Below are 23898 nucleotides of genomic sequence, written 5' to 3' on the forward strand. Positions count from 1 at the left end.
TCTGTAGTGTAATGCATAGAATTATAATATAGCAAAAGGCGCGTAGCATCTCGTTTGCATACATCGCACTGTGTCCAAAAATTTCCAAACGCCCCGGTAGAATAGAAAAACGGGTAATCGATAATAAAAAAATCGACCACCCTGGCAATACTAAAAAAATGTCTGCCTTGGTTTATTTAAAAATCTTACAAACGGTAAAATAATTGAATTCCTAGGTGATGTTTTTTTGTGAATTCGCTACATACACACACGAAAGGGGATCCCGCCCTATTCTCTTTGAATCCCAGCAGTATTTTGACTCTTAAAAACGACACTATACGGCGTAAGTGAATTTAAATCGGCAGTTGCGTACTACCCGACGTCTACAAAGTAACTAATGGTCAAAACGTAAAACATTACATTTACATTTATTGGTACATTTTTGGTTTTAGGAAATATGACCACATTTCTGATTATCGTAGGCAACTGAAATGGCTCAAAATTAGACAGCGGAGAGACTATCACTCCCTCTCACTTCTGTTCATTGTACTTCATAGTCCTAACGCTCCTATATACCGCGTGAAAAATTTCAACGCTTATCAGTTCATGGTTTACATCTTCATTCTAATTCTCAAGGCACTCTTTTAATACCCATCCACAATTCCTCTTTCTTCTCTAACTCATATAGTGTCCATGCGGCTCGACTGTGGAACCATCTCTCATCCACCATCAAAGATGTTACTACAGTATCTCTGTTTAAATCACGTCTGAAGAAACATCTCCTTTCTCTTCCTTAATCTCTCCTCTTTTTTTCCTTTTCCCATTTGAGTAATAGTTTTGATTTCAGTCAATTTATAAACAAATACGTTTTTTTCTATTTTTATATATCTTTAGCTTCTTCTTTTTTTCTATTGAATATGTTCTGTAACTTGAATTATAAAAATAAAGCTTTTGTTTTATTGGTTGGTTGGAAGAAATTGCCATTTGGCAATAAGCCCGCCAATGTACAAATAAAATTATGTACAAAAGTTAAATAATTAAAAAAAATTTAAAAAAACTACTCATTTGTGAGTAACGCCCAACGTAAAACTACTCAATTATGAGTAGTTTTGTCGGCTTCAGTTTGATGTGCGTACGCGGTTTCTGGACTATTGTTATTCTATGATCTAATGCATCTTTGTGTTTCATTTTTTAAAGTAGCTAACAAATTAAATTGTGCGATTTATGAACCCAAGGATTTTTTTGGTAGTGATTAGGTAGGTACTCGATTCATTCTTGAATTTATTTGTTATGACACATCATCACAAGAATCACACTTAAGCAATGTAGGTTTAGTCCACTTGACCACTGGGGGCGTTGAAAGTCAATAATTTCAATATGTTCATCATCCACTTGTCGTTGTTTACTTTCGATTTCAATAGTTTAAATATTACTTAGAGTCGCCACTTATCACCTACTTTAAAAACTTCTGTTATTTCGAATTGAATTTCCACTCCTACTCTAGAACTGTTTTTATTACTGTACGTACTTATACTTACTGATCAAGTGTCTATGTTATGAATTTATAAAGTTGATTTTTCAGGATTTTATATTGAAAAAAATATAATATGAACTTTTCATTTACATCTTCATTCTTCATCCTAAATAGGGAAATATAACTTTTTTTACAATTTTAAAGTAATAAACAAAAAAAATACATAAAATATGGAATACGGTCGAGTAAAAAATAATTCCTTTACTTGTAAGAAGCATAAAAGATATTTTTAAATTTATAATTTTAAATTTCCTCGAAAACGGTCATTGCATTGGCCATGCCCCTAATACGTCACGATTGATGTCAATTTTGAACTCCGTTTGTAACAGTCAAATTTATATAGAACATCGTCACGAATCTTGACGTCACAATTATTAATGCCAAACATGTCGCGTTTTTCTAGGGATGTATTTTTTTATAATTTCTTTTTAAAATTTATGTATGAAAACATTTCTCCACAATATCCATATTGATTTTGAAAATACAATTAATTATTTTAAATCCATTATATATATTTTTATCGGTATTCGTAGAATGTGATATTTCCCTTTTTTACCACATTAAAAATATGGCTTTTTATAAACCCTTAAGGGTCCAGTGTAAATATGTCAATCTGAATATTTATATTCTCAAAATTTTGTGAATGAACCCGATTTTTTTTTAATTACGGAAAGACTATATCAGTGAACTAGTTAAACGAATTAGAAAATGTAAATACATATTTATTAGATTAAGGAATATTTTTAAAATCAATACTTTAAAAATAGATTATTACTCAATTATGCAACCTTTGTTACAATATGGTATTGTAGGATGGGGTGGTGCATATGCCAATATATTACACCCTCTTAAATTAGTACAAAGATCGATTATTAAAGTAACTTTAAAGAAACCCGGAAAGTCTATATAAAATATTTAAGGTTCATACAGTAGACACTCTTTATAAAATAAATTATGTTATACAAATTTATATAGAAGAAAAATAAAAGAATTTGAGATGAATAAGTCACACCAACATAATTTTAAAATTCCGAATTCCTTACAAGTCATGGTCAAAATAGTTTAGTCTTCAAAGGTGTAAAAAATTATAATAATCTTCCCAATTAACGAAAAACTATTAAAAATAACATATCAATAATTAAATTTAAAGTTAATCTAAAGAAATTTTTTGAACACGTGTAAAAACAACATTAAATTTTTATTAGTGTGAATGTATTATTGTTTTATGTTTTTTCTTTATATATCCTATGTTTTTTATTTTTCTTTCTCATGTACTCGTATTTAAAATTACATAAACTACTAAAACAGTGTAAGTCTCTCTCCAAGCCCAAGAGTTAGTCTCTTTTTTTGGAGAGTTACAGTAATAACATTTACTAGATGTGTAAAAGTAGATATGTTTAGAATTTTACAAAAACATGTACGTATGTGTATGTAAATATCTTTTTACGAAATTTGTGATAATGCTTTTCGGTATTTTTAGTTTACAAAATGATAGTCATCGGGTGAATTGTCAAAATCCTAAAGGGTTGGGTCGAATTATAAATTATTTTCCCAAAACAATGTTTAAGGTGTTTGCTCGGTTATGTAAACTATTATAGGCTGGGATCGTCCAATGTTTTCTTTGTTTATTGCGTGTTTGTAAATAGACTTTCATTATAACACCCTCGTAGAGTGACCATTTGCTTCATATTAGCCGGGGATGAAAATACTGAGTACTGTGACCATGTTTTAGAAATGTTTTGAGTGCCAATTATTATAAAATAAACAAAATTCCAAAAAGGACTTCTTTTATGTTGAACGTTATTACTTAGGACACACATTTTTCACGTCTAAGGGCCGGTTGCATCGACAAAAGTTAAGTTAAAGTCAGGGCTAAAGTCAAATAAAAGTTACTTTTATGTCAAAATGCGTTGCATCAAAAAAAGTTAACTAAATATTAACAAAAAAGTTACTTTTATTTGACCGGCCGCCAGGGGACCGTTTAAAGTTAAAATTAAATGCGATCTGCCATCTGTCAAAAAAGCGTCGTGAGTGTTGAAATCTATTGATCGATCTGTGAAAAGTTGCACAAAATGTCCATTTTATCTGATTTTTCGTCTTCCGATGACGAATTTATCATCGAGTATATTCTAAACCGAAAACAAAAACTTTTCAAACCACGAACGGACCATTTTTTTGTGGGAAGAGTCCGACTTTATCGCAAGATTTCGAATGTCAAAAAAGTGACGAACTAATAATTATTTGAATTTTTCATTGCTTATTATTTTTCAAAACACGGGACTTGGTCATCAGCGGCGTGGTGTAAAATAAATCTAAATCATCAGTGTATTGAAATGCTGTTTATTTATTTTGAAATAAAGCTAGATTGAGCTCAGCTAACTCTTTTTGGGCATTTAAGGCTGCCATAGTTGCCCGAAAAATGTCCTTTATTTGCTCTATTTCTAGAGTAAAAAGTTCTTCATTTTGTTTTAGCTTTTGCTCTTTTAATTTTATCTAGTTCAAAAAAGACGATGTCAAAGACGCGTAGCGGGGTATGTGTATTGCTAGATGAAAATAAACAAGTACGTGCTTGCACAAAAATCCCAACAATTTTTTGGGTGAAACTTGAACCTTTACAGTGGCAACATTCTTGACTTTAACTTAACTAAAATAATGTTGATGCAACGGAATTTTTCAGTTACCAGATTTTGAGCCTCAACTAAGTTTAAATATTTAACTTTAAACTAAATTTATACCAACTTTGATGCAACCGGCCCTTAGTGGGACTTTTTCGATTTCATTTGTTTGAAATATGAATACTTGTCTACGTTTTTTTTAAATATATAATGTGATTTACGTTGTGTTTATATCGTATGAATGATTTAAGACGAAATATTTAATAATGTACATTTATTAAAAGACTTACCTTTATCCATTGATTTAAGAACACTAGCTGTTCCAAACAACAGATAAGGAAATTAACAGAATCGTGGATGCTCAATGTGCGTAAAGTGATCACTTAGAGCAGTAATTCCCAAAGTCTTATATATCCCAGCCCCAAGGGTCGAATTTGACCTGCAAGGGGTTCATGTCAGTGAAAAAAATCATTGGGGATGGATAAGACCTAAATGGAGGTCCACGAGAGTGGATCTCATTTAGGCAGGCCGTTGCCAAATTTTGGCTTCCCGTAAATATATAATTATCTCAAAGGAAGAACGCACTATAGCTATAGAGACGCCATTTCACTATACAGCATAGAACAAAGGCGTATAAAATGTATTATTTGGTTTTTGGTTTAACAACAGACGTGTAACGAGGTTTCGTCACTGCGTTTGCGATTGTCGACCTGAGTACCTAGGGCCATTGTTTTGCTGTAAATTATAGTTAACTTCGTGATTGACAATCCTAAAACGATTCTTGTCCGTATGGGCGGCTCTATAGCGGTGGCACGTTATTACTCTGAGGTAATAATCCACACACAATTGCCTTTCACATCACCCATTGATTTTTGTTTTTTTTTTTTTATTTTTAAATATTACTAGATTTGCATTTTGTGTAATTTTTTGTGTAATTCAAAATACAGTGGACCTTACTCATCTTGGTAAAAAGTTAAGCCCAGGCATAGTGGTAGAATACGAATGGGAACACCATCCTTATTCTACCACTATGCCTAGGCGTAACTTTATACTAGAATTATAAGTAAGGCCCAGTGTAAATAGGGGATAGTTTTCTTCCCTTTCGTGCAATCTGTAACTGCGAGACGTGTCGGAATATTGATTGTTCAACGCTCTTAAGGCGATTGTCAGAAAAATGGCGCTATATAAATTATCTACATAAAAATAACAACACTTGGTTAGCCCATTTAACTGCCCTCATTTGTTATTGGTACAAATCCCCCTTCACTAAAAGTGACGCTCCCATATCCGCCATATTATTACTTCTCAATATCAAAAAGGATGTTTATATATGTATTTTGTGTACATTGTACACTGATGCATCCCAGTAATTTGAAACTGATGTCAAATTTACAATACATTATATTTTCACATTAAAGCAAACACGTCAATCGATAAGGAATATTGTCATCTAGGCATTAACAAGGCTTGTGACCTGTCATTGGCTGATTGGCTGACAATTAATATATTTAAAAAAAAACATTTCTCCTTTCTCTCTTTGTTGAAAATATTTTTCAATCATGATAAATTTGTTATCATTTTGCCTTTACCTGTCTACAAACATTTAGGCAAATTAAAAATACTGTTAATTTAATCATCCTTTTAAGTTATTTCCAATTTAGACTTTGGACGTTTATGTGATTTCGGCAGCACGATCGCTACAGAAATGTCATTTCATCGGTTCGTTAACGAAATATTTGTCGGTTCGTTGAACGACGCATTCGTCTCGTCTCGTTAATTCAGGATTTTTCTATCTTCGCATGATGTTAGAACGACGGTTTAGTGTTTTCTTTTCAAACTAGACTTTGAAAGATTAGTCGTCACTTTGACGATTAAAAATCTTATTTATATTAGGAATTTTTGAGAACCCACCCAAGATGTTTATTTTAAAGTTGAAATATGTCGCAGCATGGCCACTGGTTCGTTGAAAATATTTTTGTTTTATTCTGGATAATTAATTAATGTATGATAAAATGGGGGGAGTTTATTGATTCCTGATATCGGATTTTTAAAATCTTTCCTTGGATACGCTAACAATCGAATAATTTTACCAGCCCCCAAAAAAAATCAATATAAATCATTTTTATATTTTACATAAATTGTTTTTTTTTGTTTTTATTCCTGTATTTTAAAATATCTCGTCTTTTGCTAAATGTAACAAGACGTTTCAACACCATTTGCAGAGGGACTTTTTATCATACTTCTGGGGGTCATAGTTCATTGATCGATGATACACACACGTGCAATCATTTCACCTGAAATAGAGCAAAGACCGACGAAGCATGTCATCATTTTATATTGAATATAATACATAATATTCTGCAAGACTAAAGCTAGGGTTTCCTAGGACAGCGGTGCCCGTATTTTAACGGCCGTAGTGAACGGTGATGCAGTGGACAGCCGTCGTAACGTCGACTAGAGAGTGGTTTCCGAGGTAAACGGTGTTAAATGGTGTTGATAATACCGTTTTCCTAGAAAACCACACTTTAGTAACCGTTACGACGGCTGTCCACTGCATCACCGTTCACTACGGCCGTTAAACTACGGGCACCGCTGTCCTAGGAAACCCTAGCTTTACAGCATTGCACAGAAAACGTCCGTCGTTAACGTTCAAGATAACATTTTTCGGTGCAACTGGCATTTACATCTTGAAATTGAGCCTAGTTATGGCCCTGTGGCTAGTTTTGCGGGACTCGCGGTTTAAACCCCGATCTACCACAACTCGATTCCTGTTTTTTATTCAAAGGTTTATTTTCACTTTTTATCATGAAGTGATTTTCGCTTGCGCATTTGTTGTTTTTTTTAAATTGGTTTTCTTTTTCTGTTGTTATAACTTACGTTTTCTTTTTTTAAAACGTTTTTTGAACATCATCTCATCATTTTGATTAATGGAATTCTACGAATTTGAGCAAAGTTCAATGTATATTTAAATTAATCTAACACTTAAAATGAGCATGTAATGGTCGCGTAACTGCAGTTAACCTAAAAATAACATTTCACGGCTTACGGTGTTGCGTGGGTGGGCTAATTACATCATGTAAACATTTCTCCTTGTAATATACGTAAGCACTACATACTTAACAACTCATTTAAAATATATATTTACTACTGGCAACATTGAAATGAAGTTTAATAAAGGCAGGTCGACATCACAGCAAAAACGGAATTTTCGAAAAGGAAATTTAATGTAACGATCGCACAAACCAGTTTGACCACTGTTAGGCTTGAATATCCCTGGTTTTTATCATTCACATCTGTTAACTTAATGTTGAAATTTAAAAAAATAAATAACCTTATAATTACATTGTTTTTTGTCAGCGATATTTTTTGTAAGAAATAGCAGAATTATTATTTTAGTTAGACTACCTTCTACCCACTCAAACATGTTTTGAATCTAACGTTTTAAAATTGCAATTTATTATATTAGTCATAAAAAACATGAGGTATTTTATAAACTCGTTGACGCCTGCTATGCACATACAGGGGTTCAAAAACTTGACGTAAAAAAAACAGGGGATAGTACATCTTAAAGGCTGTAAAAAAAGGAATCTGAATTTTTATTTTGGGATAAATATTTGCTTTTCCAAACATTTCATCAGTCAATCAATCAATCAGTGTCGGCGTCCCCGATACACTGTTGAAAAACACTATTGTTCAATAAAAAATGTGATTTTAATAATACTTTCGATTGAACGTCGTTTCTTAAATATTGAATATACTTAATATTTAAGAAACGACGAAAAAAATATTCTAACGACAGTAGCGAAATCAACTAAAAAAACAGTAAAAAATTTATATCTCAGAAACGATTAACAATTTACCTAAAACATTTGTCCTTTTTTAACAGCCTTTGGGGAGTTCTACGTCCTGCATTTTTTTACGTCAAGTATTTGGCCATTTGTATATGATTGCGCTAGGTATTATTATAAATTCTCCTTTTTGTCATTTTTTTTGCGTAGCTGGACATACGCTCCCTTGACATTAACTATGAAAAAGCAATAACAGATCAATCGATTGTGTCTATACATTGATTTTTTTTAAATGATTTTATATTCTCCGCGACTATATTCTATAGAGCAGTTACTTAACGCATTCCGTCGGTCCAAAATTTAGCTACTTTCTCCAACAACTCCGTCGTTATTTCCGAAATAGTATATGTTATATTTTATTCCAATACTTTCCTGGATTTGTATTATTTTATGTGCTCACGTGTTTAAATTTTAGTGTAAATTAAAGTTTAAAGTTTACAGCTTCTAACGTGTAGAATGCATTACGAGAAAAATGAAATAACAAGTTTCATATCTTTCAATTAGAACTCTCCAAAAGCGATTGATCGGAAGCCTCTTACTTCACCTACAATATCCCTTAATTGATCAAATTGACTGATGATTACCTACTTTTACTTTTCCTGGTTGTTTTTATTCCCTTCAATTAATAAATATACAAAAATCGCCGCGTTGCGCGTTGGCGTTATTTGAAGTAGTGAGTGTGATTTCATATTTCATCAAATTGAATTTATTCGGGAACGCCTTTATTCATTCTGGTCCTTTCTGTTCTTCCTGTTCATGATGCCCAAGAATATAATTAGTCTTCCAATGCTCTTATATCCTCAGGGCTCGAGTAAAAAGCGTCTCAGGTGGTCGGTTATCTTCCATTCTTACTTCAAGCCTTGCCCAGCTAAACTACCCCTGTATTAATGTTTATAAATATAACTATGTATGTTATCGATAGCTCTTTCAACAATAATTTACAATGTACTATAGTTCATATCTTGAATATTCTTGTTGGCTAAAAAAAAAAAAAACACATTTTTAAAAACTTGTGGCAATTGATTTCAAATATTTATACAGTCGAAATTCTCCATGCTTTATCAATTTAATTGGTTTATTTACAACTTACGGGTATTATCACATCCGGCGAATATGGTTAGTACCTACATAATAAACTAAAAACAATGTTGTACAATACGAGTATTATACTTAAAGGACATACCCGAGTAAATGTAAGCAATGAAATGTAACACAGAGATAAAACAACTCAAACAAGGAAATAAAATAGAATTGACTAAAATACATATTTGTTTGACAATAATATTTAAGAAAAATTTAATGAACCGAAATGAATAAAGTTGGAAGATGGTTGTATTCTATTTTTTTGGAAAGTTATTTATTAAGGAAGAAATTTTGTTACTCAAATAGTAAATACTTACGTAATTGTTAGCTAAGCCGAGGATACTTCGTAAGAAAGAAGAATTAAGTGCGTTATTTTGAAGGTTTTCTGCCTGAAGAACCTGATGTCTCATTCATTATTATTCTTAACCATGTTTTTTCACGATGTTTATTACACATATTACATTATATAACGGACTTTTATTATTCAATGTATCCACATTTTATTTACGCAGCAAACATACTTGTACGGGGAATGGAATGTTCTTTATAATGGTGTAAAAATTGTGTAACATAAATAAAAAAGTTTTATTTTCATAATAAGTTCTAAATATTGTTCAAAGTATTTTCTCACTTATCTCATGATTAACCAAGGTGAGTTTATGAAAAATTACGTTTTTTTATCCGGTTTGATTTACTGGTTTTTTTCTCACTGTGGACTTGTTTAATGTCATATACATATTGATATATATATGACATTAAACAAATATAATCGGGTTGTGGTCCTGTGGCTAGTGTCTCGGACTCACGGACCAAAGGTCCGTGGTTCGAATCTCTCTCTACCACAACTCGATTCCATTTTCTAATAATGAGTTATTTACAACTCATTGAAAATGGCCCACAAAATTAAATATTTGGGTAAATCATAAGAACGCAAATATTTCTTTTTTCTAAAAAAAAAAAAAAGATATGTAAAAACTTTACGGGTTTAATGATTTTTATTTGAATATCTTAGAATTTAACTCAAAACACCGAACTACTAAGTTTTGAATTTAAGTGTTTGAGGAGAATATTTAGTATAAGAGTGGTTCGATTTTTTTAATTTTTTTATTTATTTATTAATAAAACATATAAGACATGAATATCATGATATTATATTCCCAGGAGTTGTACGAGAAAACTCATTTGGGACGGTACATAAAAAAAATAGTACATTTCTTGTAACAATACATAGTATACATTTAAACAATAAAAATTTAAACAAATTTTAACAATCTATGAACTTAATATTAAAAAAGGAAAGAAAACATTTAAACAATCTGTGAACTTAATATTAAAGAAGAAAAAAATAAAAACATTCAAACAATCTGTGAACTTAATATTAAAAAAGAAAAGAAAAACATTTAAACATTCTGTGAAATTAATATTAAAAAAGAAAATAAAAACATTTAAACATTCTGTGAACTTAATATTAAATAAAGAAAAGAAAAACATTTAAACCCAAAACACAATATATAGACTATTCACAGAAACTGAGCTAAAAACTATCACTTTCAAAAAGATTCAAGAAATAGGTCTTCATTTCTGGTCTTTGAGATTTACCACTCGACATTTCATTTTTAAGGTCATCAGGCAGTTTATTAAATTGTATACGACCAATGTATTCCAGAGACCTTTTGCCGAACTTCGTGGAACAAAATTTAGAAATGTGAAGATTTTTTGCATGTCGTGTATTATAGTTGTGAATTTCATGATTAAATGTAAGTTTTAAATTTGTGTGAGCAGAAAAGTTTATGATGTTTGAAATAGTGTTAGTGATGTCATACAGTGCCATTACTTTGAAAGGAAGTATTTTTGTGTTATTTCATAACTAACATTGCGAGAACGGACGTAGCAGCATCCTAAACGGGCGTTTTGAGGGTGTGGCGGTGAACCTGGCTTCGACACGTGCTGCGGATGTCTCAGGAGAGCCTCAACCTCCGGGCTCCCGCTGTTCTGGAAGGCCGTCGATGACTTTTTTCGGCTTTATTCGGCAAAACTAAGGAACGCAGGATGGACGCGGGAAGAGGCGAGATGCTGGCTACCGATAGGGTCTGGTGATGTCCACATGATCCACTTTAGAGCGGATTTGGAAAAATAAGCCAAATAATTTTAAGTAGAACGCGTAGTAAACAATTTTTTTTGACAAAAAAAAGCTAATTAATACAGATTTTTGAAAGTTTGTATAAAACTAAACCCATATACGATCGATATATTTCAATGATTTATGTTTATTTTAATTAAAAAATATATTTTTATTTATTAAAATTTTTTGTTTTTTTTTACAATATACATAAGAGGTAAAACAAAGTATTCAAAAATAAAGGATAATTACATAGCAATGAAATACATATCAATAGTAAAAATAGTAAACAAAAAATCCCACAAAGGCATGGCCTGTTCGTGGGTAAACAAGAAAATATTTATGAATTTTTGCTCCTACAATGAGACAGTTATAATATTTTTGTGTAACATAAGAAAGAGAAAATAAAATATTCTGTAAAAGATTACATGGTATATTTTTTGTAACAGTGATTAAAAGGAAATAATAAATATAAAAAAACAAATAAAGTATAATCGTCTGTTGTCAAACGAAAATATTTAAATATTATTTGAAGAAACGTTTTCTATCTACACGTTTGAATATGAAAGATGGCGTCATTCTTAAAATTATAAATACCGTCGCTCATATAAAGTGACTCGCCCTGATTACTGGGAATCAACTTATCCTTTTTAAGACCATCATTTGCATAAGTTTCGCATTTGTTCTCTTGGTGACATCACTAACGACCGAAGTGTGCATCACTATATTATGTGATAAAACGCATAATCGCATCATTCGAAAAATTCAATACCTATGAAAACTTCCGATGAATACTTTTTGAATTATAAAAATTGACAGAAGTTTCGAAAGAGGTTCTAGAAGAATATATTCGAATCCAGCCATTCCTTCGGTTTATTTGAGCTTTTGTAATTTCGTTTATAAACATAGTAGAAGTAATACGTCATTAAATGAACTTTACATGATCGAAATGATCAAGAATCTAGTATTTGATATCAACACGTAATTTTTATCCATTGTCTCGTTTTGGGAATGAAGTTGCGGTTACTTATCAATAAAACAAATCTCGATGTCTCACTAAAATTCATTCGTTGCTTTCAGTCGAATCAAAATACTAAAATGGTGACGAAAAGTTTTTTTTTATAAGTTAAATTTTGGGAAGACTTAAAAAAATAATTGATTAGTGATATGGCTTTAGTCTGACAAAAGATGAGATCATAAGTTTTCGCTATTTTTAAATGCAGTTCTTTCAAATGAACGTCATTTAAAGAGTAAATTAAATAAACATTTGATAAAAACATCGATTTTTATATGTACGTATTTCCGATGAAAAGTATTCTTAAAAGTTTTATATAACTAAAATAATATAATTACTATTCGACCGGCAGTTGTGCCTTTTAAAATTTATATACTGGTATCTTTATTAAGGAGTTCAATGTATTTATACAAAACAGAGGTAAGGATAGATAATTCAAAGTTATATGAAAGTAAATTAAAAAAAAAAAAAAAAAAAATGTTTTTTGTCTTTTTTATTTTGCTGTACAGCGCAAAAGACATATAGAATTCTTGCAACTTTAAATCTATTTCAATTAAAAATATGAATTTAAGAGAGTAGTAAGTTTGTCAAATTTTCATGATAAAAAATAAACTTTGAACGACTTAATAAATGAAATAATGTCCTAACATGTATTATAGTTAACAAGATGTAAAAAACAAATGGCAGATTTTTTAAAGATAATTTTCAAAATTATTAAAAATATGGCATAATATGTAACTGTCTGTATTTCCACATTTTCTAATAAATTCTCCATCTCGATTAAAATATCTGTCAAAGTTATCCCCTTCGTCTCTGTTGAGATATTAGTCTCTTATCAGTTTCTTTTTGCTAATAGTCAAAAACAAATTTAATTTTCAGAATTAAAAAGCACTGATGACTATTTATACTAACCAGACGAGGGATAACATGACTTGATAATTTTTATATCCCTGAGAGGTTTTTTAAAATTATTCCTAATTCCAAATACCCTTCATGTATTTTCATAAATTATTTTTAGATTATAGTGTGTAATAATCAATTTCTGAGACATGATGAGACAAAACTTGACTTGACCTTATAATTTATTTACATAACTCTAGCAGGTTTTTAAAATTATAAATAGATTTTTTCCAAACTACTACAAAGATCCCTGCTCCCACTGTTTCGTTCTAAATAGCATTCTTGTATTTTCACCAGTTTCATATTAAATTACAGTGTGTACTAATCAATTTCTGCATCGCGATTGTTTCACACAAGCCATGATTTCGACATTAAGATCGTCATCTTCATAATGGCCAAACGGTCTTGTTTAGTTTCGTGCGGCCGAACCACTTTCTTTTCTAAAAATGCGTTTATTTTTCCAACGAAAGTGACTCGAAACGATCGACTGACAGTGATGAAAGGAAAATAAATAGACAGAGGAAGGAAGAGAGTGATGAAACGTTAAACCAACAAAAATAAGCTATCTAATCACTACAATCTAAATCCTAATAAAGTATTAGAACTTAAGATTGATTAATAATTGAAAAAATTTCTCTTTAATATAATGTATAATAAGTAATATTTTCCATTAATCAATATCTCGTTTGCGGCTTCATTAATTTCCAGGTAAACATTTATTGTTTTTTATAAAATTATTCCAGTGTTCTTCAAAACGCTACATTATTTCATTCAGTAACGGTTATTACTATTTTATTTATAGTAGGGATTTTTTCTTTGAAATATATTAATCTCTAAATATTTAATCAATACTCTTGCAATACTATTTTCCATTCTGTTTTAGTACCAAGAAGAAGTAGTAGTAGTAGTCAAGAAATTTTATAAAAATTACGTAACGTTACATTTATATAGAAAATTCGACATCGGTATCTTTTATTTAACTTTTTGTACATAATATTATTTGTACATTGGCGGGCTATTTGCCAAATGGCAATTTCTTCCAACCATCAATCAAATAATTGCTTTATTTTTATAATTCAAATAACAGAACATGTTCAATAGAAAATAAAGATTAAAAAGCTAAAGATATATAAAAATAGAAATAAACATTTTTGTTTATAAATTACCTGAAATCAAAACTATTGCTCAATGGGAAAAGGGAAAAAAGAGGAAAGTAGGAAACATTAAGGAAGAGAAAGGAGATGTTTCTTCAGACGTGATTTAAACAGAGATACTGTAGTAACATTTTTGACGGTGGATGGGAGATGATTCCACAGTCAAGATCTTCGCCACCTACAGATTTAAAATCAATGTGAAAACTTGTCTGTTTTCTGCTTATGTAATAAGTATCTGTAAATGACTTAAAATACCAATTTTTTTATTTAATTAAAAATATTTTTGTTTTATTTCAGTCGCCCACGCTTCGGCGAGCGGCCACAAGATGTCGTCTTGATCGCCGCTCTACTACCTTCGCTTGGCGGTCCCCATCCAAAAGGTTTAACTATTTTTTAACTACATACATAGTTAAGCTGCCTCTGGTGTGGTGCTTAGCGAAATTCGCTACCATGCATGGAGCATAAAATAATTACATATTAGAAAAAAAAAAGCTTATTTTATTTAGTTCTATGATTAACATAGTCAAATACAATATTTACAACACAATATTCACATCTTTACTCGTTCAAAAATTATTTATCACTATTGTACACTCATTTTCCTAATTGATAATTTTTAAACTATACAGTTGTATTTACTACTTATAATATAGCTCCTTACATTTCATTTAATTAAATTTACACCTATCTATTTTTTTATGTTTTCTGGCATTTCTTCAAACCCTTATACATACATAAGGTAGTTCTTTTTTATTTAGTCTTAAAATAGGACGAACATAATACATGAATGTCCCAATATTAACTTATATATAAAATATGTAATAATTATTAACATTTCTAAACAATATATGTACACTTGAACGCTATCACGAAAAATATTTCAGAGATCAAAACATTTGAAACAAATTCACCGTATTACAAAATATCTCCAAAAATAATCCCGAGAAAAAAAACAGGACGTGCGAAATGAAGAATTATTTTTTCCAGAAGTACTTTGAATAAATAATGTTAGTTTACCCAGAGAATGCGCATTTTGAACATATAACTTTTAATATTTTACCGTTTTTGCTTGTATATGTGATTTTTAATACTATTGAAGTGTTATTTGTGTTTTTTTATATTTTTTAGCTTGTATTATGTATACGTAATTTTAATACGTTTTTGATATTTTTTTTAACCTGTATTGGGTGTGCGCATATTTTGTTAATTAAAAAAAAACTTTAATAAAAGGAATTTTTAACATTTGCACTCTCGTACTAATTCAGTTTGTATATATACATACATGTAATTTTCAAACTTTTTAAATTTTTCTTTCCCAGATTGTATAATGTATACATCATTTTAAATTTATTTCCATACCTAGTATTATGTTTATTCTGTTATTTTTAAATATTTTTCATACCCTTTTAATTTGTAGTGTATCATAATTTTTATTCTGCTTTTGCAAATAATGTTATAGTTTAAAATATAAAAACGTCTTTAAATAAATATTGTTATATGTGTGTCCCTAAATGAGTTTTTTTTTAAACTCCTTGGGAATATTATATAAAATTATGCATAATATGTTTTCAATTTAATTTAAAAAACATACATACTAGGGTATAGTGGATGCTTAATTATTTAATTAAAGTACTTACTCATTGTAAACAAAGAAAACCCTTTCAATGCAATGATTTTCGTTCAAAAAATCATTAAATAATTATTTTGGAAAACCCACAAAAAAAACTAGGACATTGCTTTTGATTTATTTTCCAGTCTTATACTTTTAGATCCTCTAGTTGCGTAGTTTTGAAATAACTCATTTTTTTACCGTTTGTTTTGTAAGTATCTAGGCACTATTCCTTTAATAATGTATTTATATCATGGTTTTTGAGTCTCATGTAAAAATGAATCAAATTATGCAAAAAAAATTATATCACCCAATCTCTTTTAAATTAATTCAGAATACGGTCCTCGACTATCCTCTTAGCTCTTTTTTGCCGCCAATTTCCAATTATTCGCAGCTCGCTATGTTGCTGCTTGAATCAATAATTAATATATATTATTCATTATTATTATTTTGGCAACACGCCTGCCTTGGTACGTAGGCGAAAACCTGTCTCAAGGCAGACTGGTTAGAAATGCGGTTGCTATACGCACTGATTTCGCAGACATGTAATCTAAAGTCTACGCAATACGCAAGTCTGGTAGTGTTTGCGGAACCTAAGATCGCAATCCCATCTGACCTGAATCCTATTTTCTAATAACTCCCGTTTTGATTTTTTCCATTAAAACAGCTAAGCAGTGCAAAACCAATTTGACAAAATCAATAATTACTAGGTGCGCAAGTAAGTTTCCGGGTTTTTTTTATCTATAAAAAATTGCAAATTTTAAGAGAAATACAAAAAAATTGTTTATTCAAAGTATCGCCTCTCACTAGTTATAAATTTGTGCCAAATTTCTGGCAATATATGAATACCGTGAGGATAAAATGATTTGTCTTTGAACCGAAACCATTCATCCAAACAATTTTGCACTTCTTTAAAATTGGCCAAGTGTAGCCTAGCTAAACTACGAGCCATCGACCGGAACAAGTGATAGCCATCAGGGTCCAGATCTGGCGAATACGGAGGATGATCCCATTTTAGTGTTTCGCTGTTGTCCTGGGCGATGGAAGTGCGGTGTAACGGGGCGTTGTCGTGCTGCAATATCACTATTTGTGTCTCGTGTCGCAATCTGGCCGATTTTCGAGCAATGCTCATGCTTGAATCATTTCAAATCGATAAGTTGTCGATAGCGATACTCATTGATAGTTTTACCCGGCTTTCTGGTCCCACCAAACGCAGAGCATTGTCTTCTTTCTGAAGCAATTTGGCCGTGCCGTCGATGTTGATGGTTCGCCAGGTGAAAGACACGATTTTTTACGTCAAGGATTCTCGAAATGTATCCACTTTTCATCGCCAGTAATAATTATATGCAGAAAACTCTTTCTTTCTGGCGCAAAAGCAAAATTTAAGAGGTGGCTCGTCTCTCAGTCAACTCATTCGGGATCCATTTTCCATCCTTTTTAACTTTTCCCATGGAATGCAAACGTTTGAAACTACCTTGTCGAGTCATGTTTAATGCCTTTGCTAGTTGATCTTGTGTTTGGGTATCATCTTCATCCAATAATACCTGCAGATCAGCATCCTCAATCGTTTTTGGTCTTCCGCAGCGCATCTTGTCCTCAGTGACGAAATAGCCACTTTAGAAGCGTTTACACCAATCTTCACAGGTAGATTTTAATGGTGCATGTTTGCCGTAAGCCTCCTCTAGCAAACGCGTGCTTCAGCTGCACTTTTTTAAAAAGTTAAAGCAGAAAAGTAAAGATTCCCGCAAATGCTGTTTATTTCGCAAAAAAATTCGATATCTTGGTTGTTAAAATAAATATTTTTGCGTTGCGATATGTGTTGGTATTACGGCTGATTATTGTTGACAGCTGTTAAACCTATAAAACAAAAACAATTTCTGACATGTATGTTCACTACACGTGCAAGTGCCATCCATGTGTGAAACCCGTAAACTAAGTTTCGCACCTAGTAAAACAATCCACACTTTAAATGTTCTCACGGTGTCCTCAACCTTCGTAGTCAAAAGTGTACTAGGTAAGTGGATCCACGTTTCAGTGGCTTACAGAAGCGTAATACTGGAGCTTGTTAGGCGTTATGATAAGCTCAAAGATCTCTAGCGTAGTATGGCTCCGAAGGAGTTCACACGTCCAGCCGTGAATATCTCGGAGGCACTGCAGTACCTGGCAACAAATTATTGCTTGCATGTGTAATCGGGACTCTGCGTATTATTTTAATTATGGATTTTTGTGCAACAAATACACTGTTTAAAACTGTGTCACTCGCACCACCCCGACCGATTATACCGTACTCCAAAATTGATTGGCACAATGCAAAATAAATCTTTAAAATTTCCTATACATTCATTTTATTTCGAATCGTTTTGAATATATACGTTAGTCTTTTAAGTTTATTAGTAATATTTTCAATCTGTTGTTTCCACTTTAAATTCATATCAATAATAACTAATAAGTATTTGACATATGGTTAGAGAAGAAAGAGGAATCGTGGATGGGCATTAGGAGAGTGCTTTGAGAATTAGAACGAAGAGGTAAACCATGAACTGATAAGCGTTGAAAATTTTCACGCAGGTATATAGGAATCATCATTTATAATAAATTTATATTTTAATTTATTTATAATAATAAAAAAAATATAATTAATTTATATATACATTTTACCACCCGGATACATCGTCCTTCCATTAAAAGGTAGTCTGTCTCTTCTGTTATTTTTTCTCTTAGTGTTTTCTGTGCTAACAGAAAATTAGCAGCTACCTATTTTACTGCCACCCTTACTTTGACTTCCGTATTCCTTCTGCTATTAGCAAAAAAGAAGAACTCAGCAACGGAACGGAGATGTTGCGAGTTCAGTGAGATCAATGCCCGCATCGCATCGAGGAGCCAGTGGAGAACAAATTTACGACCCCGTGACTTTTGTTGTAACATTTATTACTTCAAATTGCTCGAGTGTTGTAGCTAAAAATGTATTGTCTTCTCTGTTTACACTGATTATCGACGCATTTCCAAGTGGTTTATCGGTACTAATAACCGCAATATTAATGGCATGTTTTTTCTTGATATCCAAACATTTTAAATTTTTTCAACCTCTTATTTCAATTTTTGGATAATATTATATGCGATTGTATTTTCCACAGGGATCTATTTTTGGGTCCACTATTATATATTTTATATATTAATGACTTATCACTGTATAATTTTAAAGGAAAAATAATTTCATTTAATTTATTTCATTTATTTATGCAGATATTTAGAACATTACAGAAAAAATACCACAATAATAGATCACAAATTACAGTAGATAGTTATGTTATTAAAATAATATAACAAAATGTAAAAAGAAAAATTAAAAGTTAGAAAGTGCTTTCCTAAGGGAAGGCCCACTGTCGTGAAATATGTCGACATCCGAGGCAATGCGATGAAGTAGCAAGATTGCTCTACCAACCGGCATAACCATTGGCAGGTTGGTTCTGCATCGCGTTAGGTAAAACAATCGATGCTGTCTTTGTCGAAGATAGGTACGAACAGACCTACATCCATCAGAATTTTTGAGTTATGTATGCGACCACCGATCACCTGGAAAAAGTGAACACCCAAATGAACGTCCCTCCTCCTCCATAATGACTGATAGCCTAGCATTTCCAGTTATTATGCATACCGGCGACATCGGACTTTTCTATAAAAATCAAACCAAATTCTATATTAACAAACAATGACATAAACGAAGACCTAACTATGTTGACTAAATGGACAAACACAAACTTACTTACACTTAATGAAGAAAAATGCAATATTATCCATTTTGAATCTAGAAAAAAAAATTACAAAGTAGATGCTTACATAAATAATGAACGACTAACTGAAATTGAACATGTTAAATACTTAGGACTAACAATAGACAGACAATTGACATGGACAATTCATCTCAACAATTTATTTAGCAAAGTGGCGACATTATCAAGTCTTTTTTTTAAATCAAAAACTTTGTTCCAATAAAGGAAAAAAAAAAAAAATATGAAGCCTATGTAAAAACTAAAATATGTTACATGCAACTACTATGGGGAACAGGAAATCAAAATGACATAAACAGGCTACAAAGACAGCAAAATAAAATATTAAAGTTAGTATATGACCTACCGTATCTAACAGCAAATAAAGAACTTTTTAAACAAACTAAACAATTAAATGTAACTAAACTCTTTAAACTACAATCCTTAAAATTTATTCATAAATTAGCCACTGATGTAGTTGTAGACGAAGAATTAAAACTTGAAAAAAACTGTAGTAAACATGAACACAATATCAGAAAAATATCATGTACAACTTTTTAAAACGAGAAAAGGACAATCGAGACTAATAAACCATGGACTGAAATTATACAATAAACTACCAGACAAAACTAAACAAAAGACTTAGACAACATTTACAAAAGATGTTAAAAATATTATTATTAACTGTAGAGTGTGAATTTTAAAAGTAAAAATATTTTGTTAAATGTAAGGGTTTATCAATGAAAATTTTTTATTTTTTAAATTTTTTTTTAAAACATTTATTTCTTTGACAGTAGGGAAATACCACATACTACGAATACCGATAAAAATATATGAAATGGATTTAGAATAATTAATTGTATTTTCAAAACCAACATGGATATTGTGGAGAAATGTTTTCAAACATATATATAAAAATATAAATTTAATAAAAATACGTTGCCAGAAAAACGTGACGTGTTTAGCCTCGATTGTTGTGACGCAAGATTCGTGATAATGTTCTTAACAAATTTCAATGACCGGGAACAAATCAACATGAATCGTGACGTATTAGGGGCGTGGCCAATGGAATGACGTTTTTGCGGGAATTCGAAATTAAAAATTAAAAAATATTTTTTATGCTACTGATAAAATTAGCAAAAAATGTTTTTTTTACTGGACAGTATTTCATAGACCTTTATTACTGTAAAAATGTTAAAAATGCGTTATATTTCCTACTATAGTCTGCATTTTTTTATGGGCAGTTTAACCCAACATGTAATGTAAACTGTAAATATAAGTTAGAAGATCATTAATATTTATTTTATTTTATTTATTTATTTAATTTTACAATACGCCCAAGGGGCGTTTACAAAAAATATACAGGTAAGAACAAACATAGTAAGTAAAAATTTAAAAGATAAACAACGCTTTTTTGTATACATGTAGAAACAATAAAAAGCATACTGCTATGCAAAATAAAAAGTGAAACTTTACATAGTAAAAAAGAAAAAAAAATGTATATAAGAGAAGTAATTGAATTAAAAAGCAAATTGTAAATAACTTGTAAAGAATTTAAACAAAAAAAATTATACATTTACATGTACTTATACGTAAAAAAATGGTATTAACAAATTATTGTTAATAACAAATAATAAAAATTAGTTTACAGTAAGTATATATAAGATAATAACATAATATCTGGTACACAAAAATATTTGATACATTAATTTCAGAAAAAGATAATAATAATAATTCACATCAAAAACAGAGAAAAAATTGTATTAAAAATAAAGTTTTATTACGACATTAATAATTAGTTTCAAACAGTGCATTTAAGACGGTTTTAAAGTTGATAATTGTCGTATTAAATACGTATAATAATGTAAAGCAGATAGCTGCTAAACTGCCGATATATACTGGAAAATAGATCCATATTATCCGCAGAAGCCGCAAGAGAATCGTTCTATTAATGGGTGAATTCTGCCTTGCATTTGTACGGCTTTTGGGTGCGTAAAACAGTGCATGAGATCTCGCTCTAGTATTATTATTGGGAACATACAAACTGATCTCTTTCAGTATATTTGTATTATATATGAATTTATTTGAAAATATATTATTAAATTTAACTTTGTTTTCTTTGATACGTATTTTTTTTTATTTCTTTATATATAAATTATACATTTTATTTATTTTTAAATGCCAAATTTATTGCCAAATTCAATTTTTTTCCAACCAACTGATAAAATAAAGGTGTTATTAAGATTATTTAAGCTTTCATTTTGATCCAAAAAACGTATTATTTATTAAGTAATATTGTAGCATTATTTTTCTTTTTCATTATTACCTAGCCAAATACTAGCCACTTTATGTTTATGTTAAATTATTCTCAATTTTACTTAGTTATATTTAGAGCATAAGATTTTCTCACTTTAATTGTTATCTTTTATTTGTCATCTTAGGTATGTTATGTTTCTTATTTACGTTTTTGTAATTTTTAAAAATATTTTACTTTAACAAATTTGTTTAGTTTGAATAATTCAGTTGAATTATATATATTTTTTTAAATTATCTTTATATATAATTCCTCTGTACGTGTGATGTCACCGTACTCCTCCTAAACGGCTTAACCGATTTACGTGCGGTTTTCAGAGAAATATAGATCTTTGAGCTGTGCGTGTTCGTAGATATTAAAATCTTCAATCGAATATGTAAAAAAAAAGTTAGGAGCATAAATGTTTTATTCATCGATCTACCAGGATTGCATTCGAGGAGAATGCATTTGTAAAAAAATGGAAAGATTTTGTTTTTTGTGTATAAAAAAAGTTTGTTTTTGAATATTTACAAACAGCATTTGTTTTTTGTGGATCTCAGTCGGATTCTTTCCTTAGATTCCTTATAATTTCTACCCATTTATTTCTTTTTATTAGATTTTTGGTAACACTAAAATAATATTAAATTCAGTACATTTTTAAAAATCGTATTCCTACATAAGTACGCCACTTTGTTGGTGAAACGACCGAAGTTTGACGTTTGCAAAAGAATGCTATATTTGAAAAAATATTTATTTTATGTTTTGGAATTCAACCATTAACAAGTCCCCACTTAAATTCAATATTTTTTGAATATCAAAAATTCTTAGTTTTGGAATTTAATCACAAACAAGTACCTAGATGAAAAGTATTTTTCCAAGATGATAGCAACTTAAAAAACAAACATAATTAACAAATATTCAGACAGTTTTAAAAACAAGGTATTTATGTACATCTATATTATTTATATTACAAAACACACAATGAAAACAACAAAAACCTAACATAAGCTATACACTTGTGGAACAGTTGATTCAATGTTGTTTGGGCGAATGAGACAATCCATTTTACTTCTACCTAGCTCCACTATCCATTTTTTTATAGCCTTTTAAACATTTTCTCATTACTAATTGCTTTAATAGATAGTGGAAGTAGGTTATAGATTTTAATTGAATAATACTCAAAATCCCTTTGTCCGAAAGTGGTATTAGTTTGTATTTGTTTAAGTTGTTTATGTGTTGAGGATCTAGTGATTGTATTATTTGTATGTGATGTATTGTAGGGGTTATGTCTTTCATTTCAAACTGTGTCACTCGCACCACCCCAACCGATTATATTATATACACTCGTACTTCCAGAAATCAGCTTATAGAAATGTTTTTTCAAGAAATTATTCACATTGAGATTCGAGGGTGTTGTAATCCAGCATCGCTGCTAGAAATAATGATGGATACAAGCATGGATAATTATTATTTTCTTTAAGATATAAGTATCGCAAAAAATGCCAATGGTATAGTGCGTAAAAAATTACTGCTATAGTGCCCTAATCCATGGAGAAAATAAGAAATACGTTTGTATGAAGAAAATTCAGACCGCGTTTACTCTTTATAGTAAGAGAAAACTTGAAGCAATATGATTTCAGGATCTTTAGCATCAGCGAAATGGTCATATCGTGCAAACTTTCTTCAAATGTTTAATTAGACAAGTATAAAAATTCAACCGGTTGCGGTTTCCTAGTTTCATATAAATTTGAGAATAACTTAAATATCGACTGCAATTTCATAAATTTAAGGATCGATGTCGTCCCAAATGGAGTTCTTTAACTACTGGGAATAATAACTTATAACTTCTCTCGTTGTAATATTAAAATTATGCAATAATGGATAATCTTTTGTTGGTGATTTGAACGTAGTTATGCAGAAAGCAGCTAGTCCGCAATTTTGGAAACGTGAGATATTGGTGTTATCTGGTGCAGTTAGGTCAA

The 23898-nt window shown here is 30.5% G+C and overlaps 1 protein-coding gene across 3 annotated transcripts in view; it reads left to right on the plus strand.

The window, feature by feature from the left end:
* The window catches only part of klar (klarsicht), a 732252-nt gene that overhangs the window by 353996 nt on the left and 354358 nt on the right, over positions 1 to 23898 (plus strand). For all 3 annotated transcript variants that reach the window (XM_088237010.1, XM_088237009.1, XM_088237011.1), the window contains one exon: positions 14545 to 14627. Coding sequence is in view for 1 of the 3 variants with exons in the window: in XM_088237009.1 (XP_088093135.1) it covers positions 14545 to 14627 (83 nt within the window). In the remaining 2 variants the exon portion in view is untranslated. The remainder of the gene's footprint in view (positions 1 to 14544; positions 14628 to 23898) is intronic.

The sequence above is a fragment of the Micrasema longulum genome, unplaced genomic scaffold (genome assembly GCF_059751315.1).
Source record: "Micrasema longulum isolate JH-2025_06_02 unplaced genomic scaffold, ASM5975131v1 h1tg001635l, whole genome shotgun sequence".
NCBI classification, from domain to species: Eukaryota; Metazoa; Arthropoda; class Insecta; order Trichoptera; family Brachycentridae; genus Micrasema; species Micrasema longulum.